This window comes from Charadrius vociferus, unplaced genomic scaffold (assembly GCF_000708025.1).
Source record: "Charadrius vociferus isolate BGI_N301 unplaced genomic scaffold, ASM70802v2 scaffold31, whole genome shotgun sequence".
NCBI classification, from domain to species: Eukaryota; Metazoa; Chordata; class Aves; order Charadriiformes; family Charadriidae; genus Charadrius; species Charadrius vociferus.
The window spans coordinates 2,943,405-2,970,357 of record NW_009646966.1 but is presented as its reverse complement, the minus strand read 5'-3'; the positions used below and the strand labels follow the sequence as shown (position 1 = coordinate 2,970,357).

General features: G+C 41.4%; 1 protein-coding gene across 1 annotated transcript in view; it reads right to left on the bottom strand.

Annotated features, from left to right (window-relative positions):
* Positions 1-1,695: 1,695 nt before the first annotated feature.
* Positions 1,696-26,953, bottom strand: part of SLC25A13 (solute carrier family 25 (aspartate/glutamate carrier), member 13) — a 79,290-nt gene continuing 54,032 nt past the window's right edge. Inside the window, exons 13-17 of the mRNA XM_009895341.1 lie at positions 20,256-20,396; positions 8,375-8,513; positions 3,957-4,115; positions 3,786-3,876; positions 1,696-2,916 (exon numbers count right to left, since the gene is read on the bottom strand). Coding sequence (XP_009893643.1) covers positions 2,727-2,916; positions 3,786-3,876; positions 3,957-4,115; positions 8,375-8,513; positions 20,256-20,396 — 720 coding nt within the window. The 3' untranslated portion in view covers positions 1,696-2,726. The remainder of the gene's footprint in view (positions 2,917-3,785; positions 3,877-3,956; positions 4,116-8,374; positions 8,514-20,255; positions 20,397-26,953) is intronic.

The window sequence follows — 26,953 nt, the reverse complement described above, 5'->3', positions numbered from 1 at the left end:
AGCCGACTGTGGGCACAGATCTTCCCCAAGATCTCTGGGCAGAGCTGTAGCGTGTTTTGAAATGTTTTGAACAGGGCTGCGTGTTAAGGAAGCAGTGTCAACCTTCTGCCCCTGCCTCCATCCTCTGCTGGCCCTGAAAAGAAGGGCAGAAGGACAGAGCAACCCCACAAATGATACTCAATGGGAAGGGCCACCACGGATGGGAGGGAAGTGTCAGTTCAGCCTTGTTTGTCTGCCTGCCAGGGAGAAGATGAAGGCTGTGGCCTTCTGAGATGGACCTGCCATAGGAGAGCCGCACCTGAGCTTTGTCCCGGGGCTGGGCACTTTGTCCCTTCATCCCCGGGATAAAGGACAAGTCATCAATACAGTGCCAGGCCTGGGGAAGAGAGGGCAGCTGTTGGCAGGGGAATGGGTCTGTGTTATGATTCGGTTTGTCGAACACAAGCAACAGTCTTCATCACACGAGCCAAGAAGTTGTGCAAGTCTCACAATAACCCCGCTCTGATTCCCCTTCCGTTCCCGGCTGCGAGGCCCCAGCCGTGTCGGGGTTCGGCGTGAGGCGGCAGAGGGACGTGCTCCAGCCGATGCAGCCCGGGTGTCCCTCTCCAGGCTGTGCCCGGAGGGAGCAGCTGCTGACCAAACCCATGGGTGAGGCCAGGCGCTTCCTCTCCCGCACCGGGGGAAACGTGCGGCTCAGTACTCGGACATCTTCCTGAGCTGCTCATTTTCCACAGAAACCCTTGACAAGGCACGTCAGGCGAAAGCGAGGGACGAAGTGTAAAACCAGCTCCTAGATAGCCTAAAATCTCAAGTGTCAAGCACAGGCAGCTTCTAGTGAGAAAGTTTAATGTTTATGACAAGCCTTAACCAAAAATCCTGACAGTTAATTTTGGAGTAATACAAGGGGCGGCTTTTTTTTCCCATTTCTGAAGTGATGGAGAGACCTGGGGAGACTCAGATACACAGGGCTGAGAGGGAGCAGCCGGCGGCTGTCAGAGCCCAGCACAGTCTCTGCGCACTGGTTTAGCCCGGCTCCATTGCGCAGCTGCAGGTAGATGTCATCTCCTCCCCTCGCTTTCACGTGCACGACACTGCAGATGCTACTCCTGCCATGACTCCATTTCACTGTTAACTTCAAAATGCAAATTAGTCCAAGAGAATAATTTTCATGATGACCCAAACACAAAAATAATAATAGAGTGATTTCCATTTCAGTATTTCCACAAGTTCCAGTACCACGACGTGGTGTTGCATCCCTAATTCATTCATCTGCAATGATACTGCATTCCCTCAGTTTACAGTCAATGTGGAAGGCCCCCACCCCCCACCCCAAGAAGAGAAGGAAGACCAAATTCTTCCTGGTCTTAAGAGGTATCACGGAAGACACTCAGCAGTACCTTCAACTGAGTGGGTAGTCAGACTGTTCATAACACATTAATCTCCCCCCAGAAGTAAAGGTCACAATATCAAAGCTTACTCCAATCCTGGTTTTTGACTGAGGAAAAATTTTATCTTTTTTAGTGACACTTACACCAACAGATGTCTTTTCTACATGGGGAAATGCGGGCAATTTGTTCTCAAGCTGCAGGTGTTTTTATAGCCTACATGTCCAAATAGTAACTTTATCTTAACCTAACTTTATAAGTGAAGTTGAACAAGACATCGTTGTGTTTCCATAACAGAATACCATGTGTACATCTGTTTGAAAGGTTTATTTCTATCTTCATAAATACATCATTTTCTAGACACTGTGCAAGGCACCAAAAAATTAAGTAAAATCTTTTCTTTTAGAGTATTTTAATCTCTTTTGACTCGATGAAGTAAATAAGAATCTGAAACCACCTATTTGCCAATTACAAGCCAGCAGTTAAGGCAGGTACCATTGATACAGTGCATGAATTTTCTATTGCAGTTATTTAAACAAGCAGCGTTTTACTATAGAAGTGCATATACAAACTGAATTCCAAACACCAGCAACCCAAGATAGGCACCTAGTTATGAAATTTCCTTGTATGTGTAGTAGAATGCCAAAAGTACTGCCATAAAGTGCAAAGACTATGGACAATAACACTTTCTTTTGAGCATTTTGATACCAGTAACATAATACAACGGCTAAACATTTATAAATGTGGTTTCCATTACAAAAACATGTTCCACATAAAAGCTTCATAATACAATCCAGAAACAGAACTTGTGCGTGTACATATTTAAAAAGTTGAAGCTGTACTGGCATACTTAGGTACCGGGTATATTATTTGCTGACCTCTACGGACACGCACTAAGTTTATAACCAATTTACATGTACAGTCAAGATCATTCCGCTTTGAGCACCGTGATATCCACTGAGTTTTTCCATTTGAGTGACGATGTGCGACATCCGCCCTGGTAATCTGCAACCGAGCATTGCCTGTAAGATGATCTGGTCCACAGCTCTCACCCAGCCCCCCCCCCAATAAACGGAACCTAAAATTAGTGTCTTCCCAACACAAGCACGTCAGATGTGGACAAATACATTCATGGTCCCAAACTTAAAACAACTGGTAAGAATTTCACAGTGATCTGGTTAAGGAAGCACAAAGACAAATGATTACATTTAAGATGAAAATTGCCTTAAAACTCAAATGAAGCTAAACTGTTATATGATGAGAAGCTAAAGGAACAAAGTATTAACCAATTAGAAAAGTGGCTCTTTCCCAACTAATAACAAAAAACCTACAGCAATAAACTTAGGGTCCTACTGCTGCAGCAGCCTTTGAGGTAGGTGGCGATGGCTTAAACCGAGGTAGGTAAAGTCCAAACTTGTTTTCAATCCCTGCAAAAGTGGCAACTGCCAATTTATAACCGCCAACATGGTCAGGGTTAGGAGCAGGGAGCGTGATCCTAGATTTAGGAACTGGCTCTGATCCAGCTGGTTTTCTGCGAAATAATAAAAATAATACATTCATTTCCATAGAATAAAACCAGTATTCACAAAAATCTCCTCCATAAAGCATGCTGAATGAGACACCTGAGTGTACCTCCCAGTCACTAACTAAATTAAATGCTACAATGTAATGAGAAACACCCTGTTTTAAAACCTTGCAGAACAGTTAGGAGCCTGCATGTTGATTGAGTACACTTAAATCCAGATAAAATTTGTAGTGCGTGAATCAACACTGTGGTGTGGGGGAGAAGAGGTTCGTAAGTCTCTGCTACAGCGCGCAGGAACCTAGAAGAGTTTAAGTAATTTTTGTCGTGGCTTTCAAGCTACTGTCCCCAAAGCTTCATAACTGGTCTGCAGCTGCTCCTGGGATCATGTTAAACAGGAATATGCACATCCATCCGTATCATCAAGAGGCAGAGCTGAAGCTCCAAGAAATAGTTTTTGGACTTGGTGACACATACAGACTTTTTTGGATGTCATATGCCGTGCCTAATCAGGGGCACAGCTCCTCCACCAAACTAATGAGGACTAGTGCGGAGCGTATCCTGACCTGGCAGGCGTCACATTTCCCCTGCAGTTATATCCCCACTCCATTATTTAGCCTCTCGCTGTCTCTGTTTACACTAACACAGGTCCCCAGCTTGAAACGGTGATATAAAATGGGGTAATGTCTTGCCGTGAAACAGCTACTGGAATATCATCCTACCCTCCACCAGTGTAGTGTGGCTTAAGTAGTATTCACGAAGCCTTTGCAACACGCCCTATGTAAGAGGAAGACCCTGACCCTGATGTACTGAGGAACACAAAGACCCACACAGTGCAGCTTCAGGGTCCCAGGTGGATTCAGACACCACATACTTACACTCCTCCAAAGTCCACGTAAAACCATCTCTGCAGTAGCTCGTAAGTCACCAGAGTTACACCAAACTGAGGAGAAGATCGAAATACACGAGCTTGAAAGAAAAGAGAAGAGTTCCTAAGTGACAAAACCCACTTTTAGAAATCACTTAGCAATGAAAGCTCTTCTACACACCTCCTGCTCCTTTCCACAGAGCCTTCGGACCTTCCTCTCGAAGGATCTTCGCAAAGCAGTCTACAACGCCACTGTAGGTGGTCTGTCCTGCCCGGGCTGCCACCTGTAGCCTTGTTTTGATCACATCTGCAGGGGTCACCAGCGAGGCTGCAGGCATACCTACACACAACACAGAAACCATCAGGTGGGTACCACCGGCTTGTCACATAAGCTACACACCTCATTTACCACGGGGTAACCGTGCCTTTTGTCCTTACATGAGAAGAATCCAGCCACATTTGATTTAAGCAGAAGCTGAGAAGAAGAACAAGCAACAAGAGGCAGCCGTTGTGGACGTGGCTTCACCCAGAGAGAGCTTCTCCTTGCCGAACAACCATATCACGTGCTTCCTGCCGAGCTGGGAGGCACGGGCTGGATTTTTCGGCGCTAACCAGAAACTTGCATATTTAACAAGCACAAAGTTTTTGGAGGTGAGGTCGATCTTTCCCTTTCCTTTTCACGCCTCTCTGTGGTTCCTGGCATTGTGGCCGCACACTGTGCTAGAATAGCCCGTACATGCGCACGCACGCCCCCCTCACGCAGAAATGTCACCGAGAACCAGATAATGCTGTGCACGCTCAGCAAGGCACGAGAGCTGAGGTTTAAAAAAAAGGGTCATTCTTCTCATTAGGAATGGCAGAGTGCTCAGCTGCAAAGCCACAGCTGACATCCTCAGCAGAACACTTGGAGGAAGATTTAAATTTACCCTGGCAGATAATCAACTGAAAGCAAAAAATACCAAATTACCAAGCAGTGGTATTTCTAAAATCATTCCTATCCAAACCGGGGCTGCCCATGTTTAGAATGGAAAAAAAAAAAAAAAAAAGCCAAAAAAAGCGCATCGAAACTGTACCCAGAAGACACTGTCTCTTACGGTTTTATTGCTTTTCCATTCTGCATCTGTTCCAAACCAACTTGGTCAGATGTAGATGCATAAATCTCCTTTCCTTTTCTTTTTTTTTCTTTTTAGGCTTAATAATTCTGTAACAACTTTTGTCCAAACCAGCGCGGTCTGGCTTCAAGCACCAGAGCACCCTTCCTGCAGACTGTTCTGAGAGACGTAAGGGTGTGCATAGCACCAAAATAAGAAGTCCCCCTCCTCTCCCAGGCCCCCCCCAAAATAACGCACAAGCTGAACTTGCACAGTGGTCAGTCTGGCAGGCGAGTACTAAAACCCGATAAAGGTTTCTGAACTCCAGAAATGCTGAAATTCCTCTTTGCTTAGCCTTACCCACACCAGGATATTGGTTGAGTCTTCAATTTAAAGCCGGACTTTTGTCCTTCAAAAGCCAACCGGTGTTTTCAAGGAAAACCAAAGGACATACTTAGAAACAATTCTGCTTGCTACCCATTGACTTCCATCTGCTTATTCCTCATTCTTTATTACTGAGGATATTTTGCAGTTAAAGATGTTTCTAATCATGTTTTTAGGAGCTATGTGTCCAGGACAAAAGACTTTACAGACAAATAAAAATTTACAGGTCGCTGCCGTGAGGAGCTTACAATCAAAATAAGACAAATGGCACAGCAGGAGCTGACGATAAAAAAGAGGAGTGAGGGGAGGAGAAGGAAGTTCATGGAGGCAATAAGCAGATGGAGCAAATTAAGTAGAAATCCTGTAGCTGATATTAGATCATCTCCTCAGAAAATGCCATGGCACAACAGGTTGAGACATCTGGTGAACAGTGAAAGCCAGAAGCAGATCAAGCTAGATGACGCGCATGTTGCATGTGTCCCTACTAACAACAATGAAAAGGAACAAAATATACCCAGCACAAGCAAAGGACACAGGTGCGCATCCGAGCACGGCCAGCTGAACATCCCAGCACCGCCGGCAGTGGAAAGGTGGAGTTTCTCACACCCAGAAGGAGCTCACGCGCACGTCTGAAGTCCGATGACGAGGTGAGATCCCTGGCCAGAGCAGAGATGTCAGCCCAGAGATCGAGCCAGCATTTCAGAGGTGGGGGGGGGTTGTTGACTTTCTCATGGCAAACCAGAGCAGACACATACGCCCCCAGCACGCTTTACTTGTACCCAATAAAAGAAATTCCTTGTTTTTGTAAACAGTATGATGAGTGTTTTATCTTTAACACTGTAATTTGCTCATGAGAGTTAAACTAGGATGGGATTCACAGGAAGCACTGGATAAAATTCACATTATAGCTAGTTTGGTAAGCCCTATCAGCAACAATAAAGACTGCTTCTGTGCCTGAACTTCAAAGGGACGGTTATCTTCGTCTGCAATCACCTGACAATGGCTAGAAAGAGAAAAATAGGAAAATCTAAGAAATGACTTGGCTTAAAAATGCCAGCTTATGTTTCAACTCTGTAAATATGATCTAAAGTTCAAAAATTGTTTTGTTCCATTAAAATGGGTGAGAAATAAGCTGGCTGTAAGCTCCTGTTGGAGGGCTTGGAGGCTGGTTGGGGGAGGGGAGAGGACAAGGGGGTTTTAAGCACCAGTCATTTGAACACAGCGGGTTTTCCTAGTGCCAGGTGGATTTCTTTGGACTACGAGCTACTGAATACAGAGCTATATGCTTCAACAAGACAAAGTGACTGACCTTAGCTATATCCTAAGCCCAGACACTGGCTATAAATGGTCCCTGCTCCTCAAGAGACACAGCCCCATGTGTAATCCTGACCGAGAAGAGTTTCCCCAGGGAGAAGAAAACTTAAAATCAAACAACAAAACATGGCTAAACCACCTATCTGTACTGGCTTCATGCCATCACCGTTTTTCTCATCTGGCAGGTCACAGCAGCCTGTCGGGGGCCACGCTGGAGGAAGAAGACAGCTGCAGCCTGGGGAGACCAAGCAGTCCCGCCAATAAACACGATGGAAATACCTGCTGATGTGAGCCCTCCTGCTTGCTACACACTCCACAAAAGGTCCTGTTGCACAAATTTTCAAGCCTGTTTGTTTCCTGAAGGGAAAACCATGGACATAGCAGGAGCAGGACTCTCAAGCTGCTATCTCCAGGAGGCAGCTACCAAATGGTGGTCCCCTTTAGGTGTAGAAGCTGTGTGCCATGCCAGGGCCCAGCTATGCAGCGGACGCAAAGGCAAGCTGAGTCTACAAAGTGTGTCTCTGTCTTTTTCCTTAGGCTCCGCCACACTCAAGTTAAATGCATCTGTGACAAGTTAGGCATGATTTGGCTCTCCTATCCACTATGTAGCAGGCTACAACAAGCAAGTGCTCAAGAACACGCTCAGCACCTCTGTTATACCCGGGTACGCTAGGAATCAGCAACCTGCGGCACATATATATATATATATTTTTATATATAACAAAAGAAAAGGGTAAAACCCTCATGAAACCAAGTAACTGCATGGGATACTGTGAGTAGCCAGTAATTGTCATCCTTTTGTCACATGTTATGTCATTTTGTTTGGAGAGCTGTACTGCTAGCACAACTTCTGGACTCTGTCCTGGTTTCAGCTGGGATAGAGTTCTTTCTAGTAGGTGCTGTGTTTTGGATTTAGTGTGAGAATAATGTTGATAACACATACTGTTTCAGTTGATGCTAAGTAATGTTTACGTTAGTCAAAGACTTTTTCAGCTTCACGTAGAAGCTGAGAGGGAGCATAGACAGGATAAGGTGGCCGAAGGAATATTCCATACCATAGACAGCTTGGCCAGGGGGCAGGGATCTGCGATCGCTGCTCAGGATGGGCTGGGCAACCGATCATCATGTGGTGAGAGCGACTTGTGTTGTATCACTTTATTTTGTTGTATCACTTTATTTTGTATACTTTATTATTATTATCCTCCTCTTCCTCCTCCTCCTCCTCTGTTACTATTCTATTGAACTGTCTTTATCTCAACCCATGAGTGGGGTGTTTTGTTTTGTTTTGTTTTGTTTTGTTGTTGTTTCCCCTCCCCTCTTTCTCCCTCTTCTACCTACCCTACTTGAGGGGGCAGTGAGCAAGCAGCTGCGTGGTCCTAGTTGCTGGTTGGGGTTAAGCCACAACAGACTCCATATAACAAAATTCAAGATTCCCTTAACTGTGAAGAATTTCACGAATTCCATGATTTTATTTATAAACCATTTCAACAAAACTTCACTAGTCAGTCAGTCAGACACAGCCAAAACCAGCACAGTAACTTCACAAGATATGATAGCAAAACATCAGCACTTAAATCTTTCCCTTTCTTTTGCCTTCTGAACATTATGATTATACCAGGAACTTACAGTATCTTGATTTTTAACATCAACTCACTCTACAGCATAGCAGCTTTCTGTTATTGGGGCATAAGGTTGCAAAATACAGTGTAGTTGCATACAGTTTTTCTGAGCTTTTCAAAGTTCTCACTGCCATAACTATTGCGCTGCAGGTGCAATATAGTGCCACGCAAAAAGAAATTTGGGGACTTACCAGCTATCGATCCAGCCAAGAGCAGATTTCCAGGGCTAACCCTCCCATCTTCATTTGCAAATGAAGCTTTCAAATGAGCATAACAGGGGAAGTAAATGGCAGAGAAGGGGATGTCACGCAAAAAACACGCCTTAGCACCCTGTGTTGAAAAAGAGAACAAGTTTTGGGAATGAGCAAGTTTAACATGATGAACTATGAACATCAGAGAACAGAGCAACATTGTGGATTTTTGTTTTGTTGCAAAAGACTTACAGAAAAAGCAATTTCTCCCCTCAAAATTTTGAGATCCATGTATTTCACCCTCCTGAGGAGTGCCTATGTATTGTTTCTTGGTTCAGTAATTTCTGTCATTGTATTTATCCCGTCTACTTGTTCTCCCTCGCTCCCTAGTACTATAGTTATTTGCTGGTAATACAGAAAATGTTATGTGTTGGATTAAACTCTGATAACGCTTTTGTAGAATTTTAAATAGTTGACATTATAGCCGTGCATGTGTAGTGGGAGTTTAGGATGTGCCTGAAGAAGACTGAGCCACACGACATCTGTCCTCTCTCATTCCCACTTACAATAAATACTCCAGGGAAAATACTGCCCAGTCCGTACATCTCTGCAGACATTGCAATTCATAACGCAACATAAATCTAACGTTTTTGCAGAACAGTAACAGGAAGATTTTCTTGCAATTTTTGAAGTACAGGTGATCTCGCATACGGTTTATTTCAAATAAGTTTCAGCTCTTACTGTTAAATTTGCCTTGCTACCAATTTTGTAAGTGATACAGACAGCCAACGAAGTTACCAGCAATACTGCTGGCTTCAAACCTAAGAGGGTGTCCAACAGGCAACAAAAGTTTTGGGGTAGCAGCAAGCAATCAACTGTTTTTCAAGCAAGGGGAAAAGCAAAAAAGCCACTAGGCAACATCAACAAAAATAAAATACCAAATAATATGCATGTTCCAACAGCAAACGGGACTTGCAGTCTGCCTTTCCTCGATATGGAGATCCAGAGGACCCCAGAGCTTGAACACACCAGGACTGAGCACTAACAGGAGGTGGCTTTGGAAAATGGGTAAAATCTTTCAAGCTTGAGAAAGAAATGGTTCATGGATGAGCCAAAGCTGCTTCTCCTTGAAGCGAGGGCGGAGTCCTGGTGAACCTGCTTGAGGTTCACCCACGAGCCCTCCCCGGCTGCCCTTGTTACTGTACTTGCCTTGTGTACAGGTCTACCGGAGCGTGGCTCAGTGCCAGACGTTTCACAGGGGACATGCTAATATCCACAGAATTGAATTAAATCTAATGATATGCTTGGACGTATCTGTAAGCTTAGCTTGTACTATAATAGCAGTTAAAATACAGTGCTTATCCAAGCTGGATGCTGGTTATAAAGCAAAGACACAAGAGCTGCAAGGTGTCAGAAAAACGGAAGAGTTGCCTTTCAGCGAGGCAAGGCGGGGGCAGGCGAGCAGGATGCGTGACGGGAAAACCAGGTCCTGCGAGCCAGTTCATAGGAGATGCTACTAAGTGCAGTTTGTAGTCAGAGAATGCCTCTGAGAAAATCGAGATTTATCTAAAACCAGCCATTAGATCTTCTAGTCAGACTTTCTGTGTGTCACAGCCTCAGCTACCAAATGTGGTGAGCACAATGTTCTCTTCTGCAACCCCAGCTGCTTTCCACCACACATTCGCTGCTTATTTCTTGACGTTTTCAGACTGAGAACTGACCGTTTCCCCTGACAGTCCGTTCAGAGGTTAATGACTCCTGCTGTTCAGCCCCTTTTGCCTTGTTGCTCAGCTGGATTTGTCTGATTTACGTTGCCAGTCGCTGGTTCTCGTTATGCCTTTCTAGATACACTAAGGAAAATGCCATAAAGAACCTCAAAGCGCTGCCGTTGCAGCCGCTCCGCTGTCCCCCCACGCTGAACGGGGTTATCAGCCAGCAAACAAAGTGATGCTGGGCTGGATTCTCCTCTCAAAATTACCTGGAAAGCCCATACACTTTACTTAGAGGCCACAGAGAAGGTGAATCTTTTGAATTCACCAGGGACACAAGAATTCTGGCCTCTCCTGCACAACAGAAGCCCGTTTTACAGTTTACCTTTAATTTTCACATGAAAAGAAAAGAGTAGGGCTTTACCGAGTTCTGTATGAAAACCCAACTTTTTAATGATCCGGTGTCTGCACTGTATTTACCTCACAGAAAAATTACGAAACTCACTAACGAAACATTCGCAGACCGACATGGTTTCTTCAAAGATTTATTTTTAGAGCATGCTTTTCCTCAGAGCAAATCTCCTCGATGCCTTTGCCCTCAGGGCACATTACTTTTATTTTCTTTGCCACGTTGTCATTAAACACTGCACACATTTTCTCCTCCGCATTTTTTTCATGCTCTGAAATATCTCGACATAGTTAAAATAACTTACGGAAATCAATAAACTCCACATGCCAGCAACTCTTAACTCAGCCCGAGCTGCTAATATTCCTCGTCCTTCATTAAAAGACCCTTTTTCATGGGGCAGAAACGGCATATTGTTAATATCACTAATAATATATGTTCAGGTATGCAGAGAGGAGAGATGTCCATCAACTTAGTTGGCTCAGTGTAAACAAAACCTGGATTAAAACTTGGATCCACTTTAATAATAACGCGGCTTGGCTCTGGTCCAGTATCGCAACAGTCTAAAGTTTCCCCCCATCGTTCCGTTTAAAGTCTGGGAAAGCATGTTTAAAAGCAGGCCTCATTTAACTTCAAGTTAATCATCCGCAACCAGCCTAGGCTAATTAGGAAGGCTTAGGGAGATTGGCCACAGTATCTTGAAAAGCAAAAGAAACATTTATTTTACTTCTCGCACCTTTTTGATGTGGACAACGTGCTGAAAGCCAAAAGGAGTTTTAATCAATCCCCAGCAAGCTGTAAGGATCATCCGCCCGAGTTTATTCTGGCAGCCAAGGTGCAGACCTGCCAGGCATGAAATTGTTGGGAGATCCTACACACCATGACATGCGCCTCCCTCACACAACAGCCAGTTGGCTCCCATCTTCAATCTCTTTAATAACCTTAAAGCTCTTAATCTCGGATAGTATCTGACTGAATAAACCAGCAGAGGGAAAAAAAAAAACCAACCCACCCCGATTGTCAAAGATTCGGATAAATAAGCGCAAGTCAGTGCTGGGGCAGGTTCTTTAGCATGCTAATTCCTGCTTATACCAGCTCTACCTGCAAATAAGGCTCTAAACAAACTATTTCTACTACAAGGGGAGGGTAATTATACTGACAAAGGCACCTCTGTGTCGGGTTGGGCAGAAGGAGCCGGCAGGTCTGGGAGACGCAGGCTTAACCTAGTCTCCTGCAGTGAATGCACATTGTCTAGTGCAGGGGGAAAAATGCCAGACTGGGGGGACCCAGCAGCATTCAAGACAACAGTGGTGCACCTTGTCTGAGAGGGTTATTTAATGCTTCTGGCACCTGTACTTACAGCCACCCCCTCTTTTTCTCCTTTACAGGTTTAGAATTTATTTGGCATGTATAATTGTTATTTTGATCCTATAGCTACAAACAATAGGCAGCATGTCATTTCTTGATCATTTTGCATTCTTCTTGGGTTTTACTACAGACTTAACCCTTCGGAATCGGAGCCCTAGCAGCACCTAACAGGTTTTGTAACAGTCAGTCAAAGATTGCTGGCATTTGCTTTCAAGAGCTGTAATTTCTTCTACTGTAAAAAACAACATTGCCTTAAAAGCTGCTATAGGTTTTCATTCACGTATATTGATAGCAACTGATAAATGAAACTGATTTAGCACATCAAGTTAGAGGAATAAAACGCCGATTTCAAATGCGGTGCCAGCAATTCAGATTCAGTTTACAGACCAAAATTATAGCCCTTGTTAGGAGGAAGGGCTTTGGTTTTTTGCTTATTTTCAACGAAAAGATCTGAAGAGCAGGTTCTCACATAGGAGAACATGGTCACAAACAGGCATGGTGCACGCAAACTAACGTAACTCAAAACTTTTACTACTCTCTTTTGTATGTTTATCATCCTGCTGTAAACCCACAACTTCAGGAGGTGAAATACCTCAGCTGTTATCAAAGCTACCAGGCGGGAGCTTAATACACATCCTGTCAACTGAGATTACACTTTCCAGGTCAACACACCAGAAGCCCGTTTATGAAGTTGTCAGAAAAAAGCCCTGAAGAAAACACTTCTGGAAGCTTTTTTGACTAGTTTTGGACATGCAAACTGTGTTGGCTATATCAGCCAAAGCACAAATCTGATCTAAATACCTTCTAGTAATTGTAATCATAAACATTACCACAACCAACGTATCCTATCCTTGAAGAATCATTTACTACCGTATTATTTACTGTCCTCTTGGGATCACAGAATAACTTTGTTCTGCAAAATTATGGAGTGGCACTGTCTGTTATGCTGTAAAGCACTATTCAGAATGATAATTTATAAAAGAGTAATATTTTATTAAACATTTCATGGCAGATATTATATGGATATGAGTTTCTATGATGTACAAAATAAGTAGGTGTACTTACAATGTGTGTTTACATGAGCACTTTAAAGATGTCTTTTGAAACCAACAGAATATAAATTCAACTGACTTTAACGGGACTTTATGCATATTACTGTGTAAGACAGGCAGAAGACAGAAAACGTATTAGCTTATCTTGTACGATCACTGCAATATTCTACCATGACCAGAAATTAAATAAAATCTATTAAAAATACTGAAAAGCAGAAATGTCTCCTTTCCCATTTCTGCCAACAGAAATGACATTTCGTGTTAGGTTAAATGGTATTTTCCCTGACTGGGATAGGTTGTCTCTATTTTTTTAAGAATAGCTGTCATCTACAGAACATCCGTAGCTAAACAAGAATTTACTAGTTGTAAGCTTCCATGGCCTGGTGCTTTCACAGCAACAATTACTGGCAGAAAGAGGACAAACAGAGGAAGCAAATTCCTTCTGCAAAAGTGCTGCTATGTGCCTCCCCAAAGGAGCAGTTGGGTTTTGAGAAGCACAATGTTTTAAAATACTTATTTACACATGTAGTTCAGAATTTTAGACACAGGCAGAAAAAAATATTTGCTTTCCAGCTTTAAAGAACTACGGGGGTTCAACCCAGCAGTTAGCTTAACAAGCTGTGCGTCAAATCGTTTTATTGCTGGAATTAACATGCATTTTATTTCTAAGCTGCATATCATTACAGAATTGCTAGTATCTGAACACACAGTGAAGGTACAGTGAGTCTGGGAGGAAGCTTTGACTTTAAATCGTTGTACTTATTGTGCTGGACAATTAGTTGAAGTGAAAAAAAACCCTCTGTTTTTCCAGACCTTTGGTGGGGAAGGAAAGGAGAGGAGATCTAAATTATCCAACCTGGACCTCTCTGCACCGTGATAGCAATTTTACCCCAAATAAAAACTTTAGAGTTAGAAAGGTACCAAGATAATACTGATCTTCAAGGACAGTCTCCTCAAAGCACGAGGATGCTCCATTCCACTGTGCAGAAGGTTGAGCACCACATCAGAAGGCCAGCATGCATGAAGAGGGAACTCATGATTAAGTTCATATGCAGAAAGTAAAAATGAAGCAGAGGTGAATACGGGCTACTCAGGAGAAATACAGAACCACTGTTGGGCATGCAGAAATGGAGTCAGAAAAGCCAAGGGTCAGCTGGAGTTGGATCTAGTAAGGGATGTGAAGGGGAGTAAGAAAGGGCACATCAGCAGTGAAAGGACAACTAAATAAATTGTGAGGCTGTTGCTCAACGGGGGCAGGAAACCTAGTGACAAAGTACATGGAAGAGGCAGAGAAATTACTTTTGCCTTGCTTTTTACTAGTAAAATCTGCCCTCAGGCCTCTCAGCTCCATGAGACTACCAAAAAAGTCTGCAGGAGCACAGTATTACCTACAGACAAAGCACTTAAGCCATCTGCACATACACAATACATGAGAGCAGAAGAGATACCTCCAATGGTGCCAAGATGGCTGGTTGATGTAGCTGTGAGGCTGTTATTACCTTCAAAAGGTCAAGTCAGTCAAGGGGGTCCTGATGACTGGAAAAAGACAAACATCACACCCATCTTGAAGAAGAGCAAGAAGGGAGATCTGGCAAACTACAAACTGTTTGGGCATACCTCTGTCCCTGGGAGGTTTATGGAGCAAATGCTCCTGAAAGCTATTTCCAACGATATGAAGGGCAAGAGAGAAACTGGGAACAACCAATATGGATTTACCAAATCATGGCTGACCAACCTGTTTCCCAGATCTGTGGATGAGGGGACAGCAATGGATATTGTACACCTTGACTACGAGCAAGCCTCTTGAGATGGTCTGCCATAGTATCTTCATAGTTAAATTGGAGGAACATGAGCTGCATTCTCAGCAGATTAGTGGGTGATACTGAACTGGGGGATTAGCTAGTGTGCTACAGGGCAAGGCCTCAGATATCTTCACAGGATGAGGAAATAGGCTGGTAAGAACACAATGAAGTTCAAATCAGCAAATGCAAAGTCCTATATCTGGACTGGAACAGCCCTATGCAGCAGTACAGGCTGAAGCTGAGGGGCCAGAAACCAGCTTTGGAGAAAAAGTCTGGACGGTACTGGTGGCCAAGTTAAATATGGGTCAGCAATGCCTCTTTGCAGAGAAGACAGACAACTGCACCTTGGGCTGTAGTAGCAAGGGTGCAAGTGAAGTGCACCTCTGGAATTCTCCATTCAGAACTGGTGAGACCAACTCTGAAGTCCTGTGTCCAATATTGGGCTCTCCAGTACAAGACAGACGTTTCCACACTGGAGTGAGTCCAGTCCAAGGCCCTCAAACCAGCTGGGTAGCCCATAGCATATGAGGAAACGCCAAGGGAATGCAGTGTGCTTAACTCTGAGAAGAGCAAGTTAGGGGGAGGCCTTACTGCTCTCTTCAACTACTTAAAGAGAGGGTACAGAGAAGACAACTCTTCTTGAAGGTGCACAGTGGAACTATTAGAGGAAAAGGACAGAAGCTGGAACACGGCCAATTCCAATTAGGCATTAGGAAAAGGGTGATGGGTTTCTGGATTTATTTTTTGATTTGTTTGTTACAAACCATGAAGGTGGTCAAATCCTGGGTTGGGTTGCCGAGATGACCTCCAGACTGGCTTTCAACACAAATTATTCTGATTCTAACACTGAGTCTGCAAATAGAGCCCAGCACAGAGCAGAGATCTCAGCTGAGTACTACTGTGAATAGTTTTGTGTCCCTAGCATAGTAAAGCACCACATTAACATGCCAATGAATGACCCAAAAGAACATCAATCTCACTAATACAGAGGGGCAACAAAACTAGCAACTCAGCTTCTCTGTGATCCTCAAATGGCTATTCATTTGGACTAGAATGCTGGGATAATTATGATCATAATCAATACAAGATTCACTCAGCTGGATGCAAAAAGGGTTTACATAGCATTTCCTTTGTTAATTTGCTGACATAAGACATAAGATTTATTTGTCTGTGCCTTGATTTTCTCTGCTAATGTAAGACAGGAACACTGAAATTACCTATATCAGGGGGGTGTGGGCATTTTATTTTAAAATCAAGAGAAAGTGCTTCATAAGTAGAAATTAATACAAAATATAAGAATTCAAATAACAAGCAATAGTTCTTGTTAAGACATGCAAGAATTTGCCTCATGAAACTAAGACTGACATACATAATTCTTCGCATCTCCTGGCTGCAGTTATAATTAATGGAAGTACATTCTTCCTTGGTGACTACTATATGGGACTCTTACAGATTTTCACCTGAATTTCAGCATAAAAGATTCAAAGGAACTAAACAGAGCATGCCGGATTGATCTGTGGTGGTAAGAACAGCTTTCAAGATGATTTATTTCTGAATTGGGAAAAGAGAATTTTCACTGCAGTCCTTGCAATGAGGTAAACGAACCAGCACCAAAGCAGAGCGAGAGAAACAAAAAAGCCAGTGTGCAGCAGACCAGATGAACAGTCCTGATTTAAGAGGTTTGTAACTTATCAACACAGAAGTAAACTCACATTGACAAGCAATGGAAACACTTCATCTCTACTATGAGCTTGCAGACTGACTGGTAACGTTCTTATTTATCACAAAAACCCAACTGCTTTAAAATATCCGTGCTCCTATTTTGAAAAATTGTCATTATGGTAATATTAGTTTCAAGTGAACATCAACGTCTTCTGGGCTCCATGTTCCTGTTATACATGTGATATCCCTCCATTTATTCTATCCCTCCATAATTCTACCTCTATAAAAAGCCTATTTTCTCCACTACTGGCAGTACAGACAAATCACTGATCTTTGCTCTTGGTGGATTTCACCGGCCAACCGTTAAGATTCTTCCCATCTCAAAGCAAGACCTTTAAGGAAATTCTGTAAGCAACAGAGGATCCTGTCCCTCTGTACAGCTTCTCGTACTATCCTGACCTACTTGGCCTCATCTAGGCAGTGGCCATCTTCACCTTTGCCAGGGACACAGCGCTACAAGCACTTGATATCCATTAATCCAGACATCAGAAGTGAATTATTTGGGTGGTCAGTGGTGGAAACAGCTGTAGAAAACCGCAGTCAACCCTTCTTAGAGCAGTTTTACAAGAAATTCTAACAAGTCAAGTGGAAAAGGAGGAACATTAGGGTCTTGAACTAAAACTGATGGAGTTGTTAATTTTTGTTAGGTCTGCTTTCTTTTCGTCACAAAAGAAAAAAAATTCAGACCATGCCAAAAAGAAAAAAAATGAAAACAACAAATTTTGTTATCAACTATGAAATGAAATGTTACATTCAAATTTTGGATTGTTACATTTTTTTTTAAAGAAAAATTAGGAAAAAAAAAAGACATCCATTTATTTCAAATGAAAATTCCTGAAATGAAAAGTCTAGCATTTTGCTTTCAACACTTGCAAAAGAAAGTTAATCAGTTGGTCCTAAATCATGGCTAAGATGCGTAAGTGTTTAAACAGTTGGAATACTTACATGAAGACCCATTAAGCCTATAAACAAATTCCAAGATTCACAAATAAAACTGTTTTCTAAAATAAGTACCTATTCTTGTTCTTCTGCAGCAGGATGTATGGAGTCTTGCTTAGATCTACCAAAATAAGTACATTCAGGGCTTGAGATGCAAGCCTTGTATCTTGAGACACAAAAGACAAAGCTAAAGCAAAGACTTAACATGCACATCAGAGTTGTTCATGTTGGACTGAATAGCATGAAAAGTACTGAGATAGACACAAAATCCTCATTCCTTTTTATAGTTTCAAAGCTAATTTGACTCATAAAGAGTACAAGCATTCCAAATGGACCAAGATATTTCAACTCTCTTTAGTAAAGCATTAATTATTATTTGATGTTCACTTAGTCATTATACTCTCTAAATTAATTTGCTAGAAGCAGCACCAGAGAAGGTAGCACCTTCCAAATCTAGTCTCATCTGAAATTCATTTTAGACCATTGATGTCTCTGGGCAGCGTTCTCTGGGGCTGGTGGCTTTGATGCAATGAGTTATTATTAATCCCTGCCTGGTCTCACCAGCACGGCCAGCTTCAGCACAAGCTTTCATAAGAGGACCACTTTTGCCTCTAACTCTGCTGTTCCACAAGCACCTCAAGGCAGTATAAAACTCCTCTGATACAGACTGATGGGTTCCCCATGCCATGAAGCCATTCCTCCCTTCGCCTGAGTATAACTGAGGAGCTACGGAGTGAGCTGGTCTGAGTTCAAAATAAAGGAAGCTGTAAAGGAGGAGGAGGCTTTAGTTTTAATGAGTTTCCTGTTCCAGATCGTTATGTGGCTGCACCAACACTCTCGCTGGCATACGGGAAAGGGGGCAGACAGGATTGCCATTTCTTTTTTGGCTACAGTGCCAAAGCGTTGGGTGGAGAACCACACAAACCTGCCCAATGGCAGAGCCAGCTGTGAGTAAGGGTGCGCTTGGACACAAGCCTTCTGACGTAGCCTGTGCTCTGTTGGGTGGATGACTGTGATTGCCAGCTTAAAATTCTCTAGTTTTGTCAAATCAGTCAAGTTTTTGTAGGCACTGACTCCAAATTAGACATCCAAAAGGACATGAATGCAAGGAGCAGGCTGGAGGGCTGGAGACAGACAGAAACGGAGACAACAGAAGAGTAAGAACAAAACAAAATCCTTCTGCGGCTTTTTTGGTGGAGGTAAATGGACTTAAATGAATGAACCAACAAAACCGTGTAGCTCGTGATTAAATAACTGCCTGCTTCAATGCAACATAGTGCTGTAACCAGCCCCTGTTCAGGTGTATTCCTTACAAATATTCACCAAGTATCTAGAAAACAGAAATAATTCATAATACACCCCGAGACATTAATGCCATTTAACAAAGGAAAAATGTAGCAAATTCTGCTCAGCCAGCAAGACTAAGTATTGAGGAAAAAAAAATATCTAAAAAATGCTAAATTCAGTAAACTATTTCATCACTCTTTCTCGTTTCATGTTTAATTTTTACTAGTCCAAGTAAAAGTCAGTAGCTGCCCTCCATTCCTGCACAGCCTCAGGGATGCAGACTGTTTACCATATCCATGTTTTCAGTTGTAAATGTTGACCTGATCAACACCATAATGCCATTTACTAGGAGTTTACACAATAGCATCAGCTTCAGTAAAACACCTAAAAAATTAGCAAGTCAATTTAAAGGGAAAACCAACTCCCCATTAAATCCTATTCAGACCTGCAACTTCTCTCCAGGCGAAAACATACATACATCTACTCGCAGGCAGGCTTCCTTTTTGTAATGTTAACAGAACAATTTAAAAGGACTGGCTGCTTAAAAATGGGGATGGAATTTAAATATTGTGGAGGAGGGGGATGGGGCTCATTCGGTGGTTTTTGAAGCATCTTCAATTCACAGTTGCACTGCTGTAAATAAGAAACAGAGGAATACTGCCTGCTGGACTAGAAATACTGGGACAAATGGGTAGTGTGAAAGTTTTCTCCCGAGAAGTAGGCTGCAGAATCTGAAGAAACACCACATGGTCCTCTGCGGTATATGGCCTTCTTTGCAGATTTTGTTTCAATACTGTGTGCAATGGCTATCTCAAAGAACCCCAAGACCTTTCATAGTTCTCCATATCTAGTCCTCTTCATCTAAAAGCAGAAGGCAGTATGTTAATCCTTTAAATTATTTGCAGCATACATCCTATTAGATTCAACAGAAGATGCTTCTAATCCTGCTACAGTCTAACTTTAAACCTGACTTTATTTCTATATATTTGCGTATCTATGTGCGGTCAGTAATGTAGAAAGCAGAATTGTAGAGTCTGCAGTATACACCCATAAAAGCAGCTTTTCCTGGTATTATTTGTGACAATGTTCTTCTAAACTAGCAAGGGGAAGCTTGCTTTAGTAGTTTATTTTTATGCTGGGCTCCCACTGTCTGTATTTCTTCACTATTATTGTGCTGCAATTAATTCCCATCACCAGATTAACAATGACATCTGGGAAAGTTGCTGAATCAAGCACAGAAGAGCAAAAGCACAGCTCCAAAACTTTAAGCTCTGTATCATGAAGTCAATGAAAATAAGTTTATTTCTACACCAGGCAGAACATCAAGAATCACAAACTAATCCTCAATGAACAATACTTACACCTGCTGAAGTGAGAAAAGAAATCATAGTAAGATCCATGTACTTAAAAACACAAGACAGTTTCTTTCCTTAATTAGATATAAAAAATGAACATACAGTATCACATAACAAGGAAGAAATTTTTTAAAAAAGTAGAACTATGTCCACATATGAAAGTTTGTGAGAACAATGAAATGATCTTTTGTTTGAAATATTCATAATTGGCTTTTAATTCATGTAACAGAAAAAACCATACCTTGTAGAGACCAAAGAAGCCTAAGTCCCGTAATACAGTGAGGGCACTAACTCGTGGACCAGTAGTAATTTCTCCAGCCACCTGTAATCGAATCTTGACAATTTCCAGTGGATTGGTAAAGATCACTTGAGAACCTCCAGCCTGAAATCAAAAGTGGAAGGCAGTACATTAACCTGTTACATTATTTGCAGAGTATGTCCTGTTACATTCAAGAGAAGACATTTTTAATCCTGCTGCTGTTGGTTAAGCTATTAGCAGACAAGAGTTTTAGTATTAGTTAATAAACTGCAGCTCACAAGGTAAGAAACCTGCCCCCCCCCATAGATGAGTGGTCGGGAAAACCAGTGAGGAAGCAGGTCAGCCACGGCAGGACACTGCAGCACCTCAGACAGACACTAGCTCAATTCTTGCTGCAAGAATACATTCACCAACACCAATTTATGCAATGCTGACAGGCAAGAACATTGTAAAGCAAGTAATGAAGTGAAAGGAAGAATTAGTAACTAAGTAAAGAAACCGAGATGTGCATGCCAGTACTTAGAAAGTGAAAACATACTATTGAAGAGTAAAAGTCTGGCAGAAGCTTTTTCAATTTTGGCATGAGTTCATAAAACAAAGAACACATGGATTCCAAAGACCAGAACTGCAGATATCTTTTGTGTTTTTAAAACCCTACTGAACTACCAGTTTCAGTGCCATGAAATGCTGTTTGACGCCGGAGTCTGAGCTCCACATCATTATTTGTGCACCAGGTAATAAAGAAGGTCTACAGACTGAGGGGTTCCATTAATCAAGAACTGCTAAATGTTTTCAATGTGCCAGTCCCCATTTGTTGGGAAGATATCACTCAACCAATGTTGAAAATTAGACTTAAAACACAACGATGGCAAGTGTTTTAGACTCCCTGCCAGTTCTAGTAAAGTTCACCTCATTCACAGTATGTACTACAGGGCATAACCTTTCTGCTACACTGACAGATCCCAAGTTAAAAATATGAAACAAGGAAAAAAAAGGTAACATGACTGTTACCTAAGTGTATTCAAAAAATACTCATTCAAACTCCACCTGGTCCAAATTCAACAGAGTGTCGTTCTAACTTCTGCTCATTTCTTAATGATGTGGCCCAACAGCTATGCCCTTCTCTAGGTTCTGAAATCAGACAAACTATGCAAAGGGCAACCCTCATCCTTCCCACAACAAAACGAGAATTCCTTTTTTTCTAGAAGGTAATGACTAAAATGAAATAAGCTTCATTTAAAAGCACTTGCATCTAGCCATGTCTAGTATGTAAACACTATGCGCACATCTTTTTTAAGTTATCCAAATGTTAAAAGAATTAATCATGGCTCAGATTAACTATCATTCAAAATAAAAAATACGCACAGTAATATGGTTTATATAATGTGCCGAAGAAATGGCAAATCGCACGAACAACTATTCTTATCTACCACTTAGACTGAGCATACATAGTGTGGTTACAAATTAAAGTCTTTACACAACCCCCAAAATATCCCAAATGTTTCCTATTTTGACCAGAAAAAGCATACTCTTGTGTAACTCAACTGGTTTTGACTTCCAAATTGGCATAATTTAATTTAACTGCTTCTACCAAACCAGAATCCTGGTATATATAAAACTGCTATTCTTGTTGCCATCAGAAATTAGACTGATAAATTATTTGGCACATATGCTGACTTCAGTTTTGTACTTAAACTGAAACATATTCAGTAAGTAAGCATTCAAAACAAAAAATTGAGACAGTTTCTTTTACTAGTCTACTCATCTTGCAAAGTTTGAAAATAAAAGAAAAATCCTGGAAAGGTCCTTATGGTGAGTTACAAATTCCTATATAATAAACATTTTCGTTTACGTATTACAAATATTAAGTGTTCCCACATGACATCAGACATATTTTCTTCTTAAAAGCATAAAATCCCAATTGCAGGTGGTAACGTTCATTGCTACAAGTTTGCTATACCACGGCTCTCCTCTAGAACATACTACTTAAAAACTCATACCAAGTGATCTGTTAGAGCAAACAAAGTACTTTCTCTCAGTATGATATTCCTGCAGTTCATTGTGCCATGACTCCATGGGAAGCGTTCTTTTAGTTTTCACTACGGGAGAACCAAATCAAGATGACAACAAAATTAAGTTTAATTTAGGATTATTAATGCACTAAAACACTGAGTTAATTTAAAAATCTCGAAGAATGTTTATAAGTGAATGCCATATTTAGAGAAAGGAAATAGAAACATACATCTGCTTTTAAAGGAGAATAAAGGCAAATAACTTCTGAATTCAAACAAGTGGAAGTACTTCAGGTGCTGCACATATAAATGTTTATGTTTGTGTGTCCAACCTGGCTGCGTTGACACTTGCAGCATTGCATGTTTGTGGCTCTGGGTAAATCCCGTAAGGCTACCTCTGCTATTTGAAAAATGGGGACTCTTATTATTTACCCACCTCGTACAATCAAGCTCGCTGCATTCAAAATTTTAAAACACTGACACCTGCGTGCATGAGGCATTACTGAAAAGACTCTCCGTTTGGTTGCCCGGAAGGGAGGTCTGAAGCAAAACGCTGGAAGTTTCCAACGAACCCCGTCCACAAAACTGTCTAGGTACTAACACAGAACTCCCTGAACAACCTTTGTCATCCTCTGAACTTGATCAAAGATATATTTCAAAAATCAAGTGGTGAATAACTGAAAGCGATGAGCGCTACAGAGGGTCTCGGTAGGAGGGTTTCTACCACCTGCCTGCTGGGCGATGGAGAGAAGGCTGGATTATCAGCCCGTGCTGAGGCAGTTCTAGTGGTAACAAGTACAGTTGCCTGGGGGGCAGCTTTTATCCCTCCGTTACTTAACCACCTGTGCTGGTAACTGCAGCTCCTTACTCTGGAGATGAGGGGGAAGCAAACTGGAGATGGTTACTAATACTCTTCAATGAAATGATTTCTTGCTTGTCTAGTACTGGTAACTCCTATTGTGTTATTCATCGTCATAGTATGCAAGTGTCTCATAAATATTAATGGCTATTTCCTCCCAGTGCTCCTGTGAGGAAAAGTACAATGACTCTAGTTTTACAAGCAGGGGATTTGAGGTAAAGAGGTTAATTGTATGCCCAGAGTGTGTGTCCCCCTAGCTCAAACACACTCAACTTCTAAGAGTCTCCAGATATCCTGATCTCCAAATCAGTAGCTTGAATCACAATAGCATGGCTTCTGTCTTCTTTCCCAGTTTTTGCATTGTAAATGCAATAAAAGAAATCTCATTAATCTATTTTTTTTTTCCCAGTCTCTTCACGGTGCTGGTATAAACTGTTACGGAAAAAACTGACAAAACATCATCGGTGCTTCGTTACCACACTGCTCATTCATTCTGTTCGGCCAAAAGTTGACGAACATTACCTTCTTGTATGCGAACTTTTGCAGTTGAAAGTGTATCTCATTTTAAAATTTTAAAATATGCTCTCAAAGGTCAGAACTTGGAAACTACTTTTTTGGCCAGAATAAGCACAGTTTAAGCTCAGGTTGCCCAAGCTTAATGACTTCTCCAGTAAGTGTCACAAAAATCATTCTGGGATAAACTTTATCAACTGTAATTCTCAATAATACCATTTTGTCTATACTGAAGTTACACACTTGAATACTCTCAACTCTGATTTGCTTATCACTTCTTCCAAGCAGTTTTTGAAGAAACAAATCATCTGGCTGTAAAAGCAAACCTATTACTTTTCAGTTATAATCATGCGATTAAAATAAAAACTGCAATTTTACTTATTTATAGGAGTAGACACTTAGAGGTACTGCATAGATAATTACCTGTAAAGGCCTACAAAGGGCCTAGATTATTCTGAAAGAATTTAACATTTGACCTAATCACAAGCACTTATGGTCTTTGATGTAAAGCAAGAAAATGAAAGGGAATACCTCTGTCATCCAAGAACTCCTCATACGCACATAGCTGGAAATCTGCATGCCTATAAAATGTTCGAAGTACTTTAACAAGCAGACAGCTAGCTATGCATCCACACCCATGCAAATTTTTAAAAACAGGCTGGTTTTTTTTTAATTTTTGTAGTTTTTCAACTCTGCATTTGGTATGATATCACCCAACACCTCTCGATGGCAGTATAGTCTTGTACAGTAGTACAATACTGTCTATCACATGCCTCCTACTTTGCTACTTTACTGAACAGAGGGGAGAAGTAGAAACAGTTGAGGTATCTTTTTTTGTCCATGGGGAAATAAAATCCACTCTGTAGTGAAAAAAAAAAAAAAATTAATAATAACTGCTTAACAACACTCCAGTTTAAGAAGTGTGGACGTTTTCTACTTCTTCACGTGTTCAAATCACCTTGCAATAAACTTTATTGGAAAATAAACAGATTTTCATCCCCCTCATTACACTAATACAAGAAATTCCTGTTCTTTTTAATGTAACTGTATTTTGTGCCCTTATGGGATTAGATAAGAAATGAGCACACCAGACCCAGCCCTCCTAGGGCTTTCACATCTCCACTCGAAAACTTCGGTGTAGGTTCTAAAGAGAATACAGCTTGCAACTGAGGAAGAAAATTCTGTGTTTTCCATCCCAGAAGAAAGTACTAGATTCTTTTCCTTTCATTGCTACTGACCATCAACTGTTCTTGTGCCTCTAATTAACCTTACTGCCTACTTCAAATCATAGCCTTTTTCCTCTTCTCAGCTAAGAGCATTTAGGGTCAGCCTAGATCTTTCTCCTGCATCCCATCTAACTTGTCACATATCACCTTTTAAGGTTTCATGGATGAAGAAAGGATTACAACGACTATTAGAGTGTTAGTATTTCCCAGCAATATTACCCAGGGATAGCGATTATGGCAATTAATGGCAACCACTAAAATACATAAGCAACATATTCTATAAATTATCCAAAATCGACCTCTGTAAAAGAAATAGTCTACAATGTCCTGGTTACTCATTCAATTTACAAAAAGACAAGCAGGTGCAAGTTCCAAAATTTTTAGTCACCTGTTTATCACATTCAGTCATATTGAATATCGTACACTGTCCCAGGCCCTTACTCTTTGCCAGTTTCCAGATGTAGCTTGTTTTCCTGTGCATTTGCTAGCACCCATTACTCCTAATTAAAGTCAAGGTTCCTAAAATGCTGAGCATTGTACAGACATAAAATAAAGATTGTTCCCGGTCATAAAAAACAAAAATCTAAATTAAAAACGCACTCAAGGGATACAAGAATGGAAGAATTACCATCCTCATTGTATAATAAAGGGCAACTAAGGCATAGAACTATTCAATGATTTACCACAAAATCACATACTAACTCTACAACAGAGCAAGGCTTAGAAGCCAGATTTACGGAGCGCCGCGGCAGTGCTTCAAACTACCTCTAAAAGTCTTGGTGTTTGTACAGCAAAAGATCCCAGGAGCATCTGATGAATTATGCTGAGCTGCTGCAGAGATGATTTCACGATGGACTTCCCTGTTACCATAAGAGCTACGGGACTGTTTTTCTTATAGATTTCAAAGGTGACAACCTTAATTATGTGGCGCTGTATGTCAAGGGCAAAACATACTGGGTTCTCAAAAGCTTGGTTCTATGTTACCTTTTTTTCCGATAAAGCCAGGCTTCAAAAATCCAGACAAGCTATCTCATGCTATTTTGTGTCCTCTCGTCTGTGGTACCATCTACACAGGATCCTGATAGTGCTCTTTAGCAATAGGAGTTCATATAGTAAATACCTTTTCTTCAGACCACGAGGCGATTTCCTGAGCCCTCAATCATCTGCTTTTCGCTACCCTGACGAGGCTAGCACAGAAACAGCTTTCATGCTGCTCAAGCAGAACTGTGTTTTTCTCCAGCTAATCTTTCTTGTCTTCCGCGGACAGCCTTCCCTTGGTCTGGCAAAGGTTTTACTTTGGGCAGCTCAAACAGCGAACGCTGCTAGAATTGCAGAGTCTTGTTAACATCCCAGTCTACATAAAACGTAAAGTAAGCTCCTTCAGACGCTCACGTAAAAATGCTCATAAATAGAATTGCAATTAGTCTGAACAGAAGTACGTTCCTGCTACTGCTTCAGACAGATTTCCAAGACTCGGATACAAGTTGTGATGATTGCCCTGCAATCGTACATTAGTGACCTGGCTAAAGGGAAACAAACAGGAATATGGTTTGTTTATAAGCACTGACCAAGGCCTCGCTGGGAAAAAAATTAAAATTGTGGATTTGTTATTTTCCACGTTATAGGTAATTCAGTTCTCAGAAGCCTAGCCAAAAAATCAAAGTGGAGCCTACTTGATTGGCATTATAAAAGCAATTAAGTTACAGACCTGTCAAATATGTTAACATTTGGCTCTGTCTGCTCTACTTGTCTATTTTGACTAGTTGTAGAATCATTTAATGATTTACAGACCTTTCAAGTCTTACGGCATGGTAGCTGTATTAGAACTGCGACCCATTATTTCTTGGTCACATCATAAATTACTGTGACATCATAAATATCTTCCTTTTTCTCACAGAAAGCTAGATTTTAATTCCTGATTTTGAGTTTGAGGCATTGCTTTTCAGGGTTTTTTTTTTTGAACCTGCACTGGTAAACACTAAAATATTTTACTGCCAGTAAAAGAAGGATTAATAGGAGAAAGGGATGTATATTAAAATACAATTCTCTAAACAAAGGCATGTTTTAAAC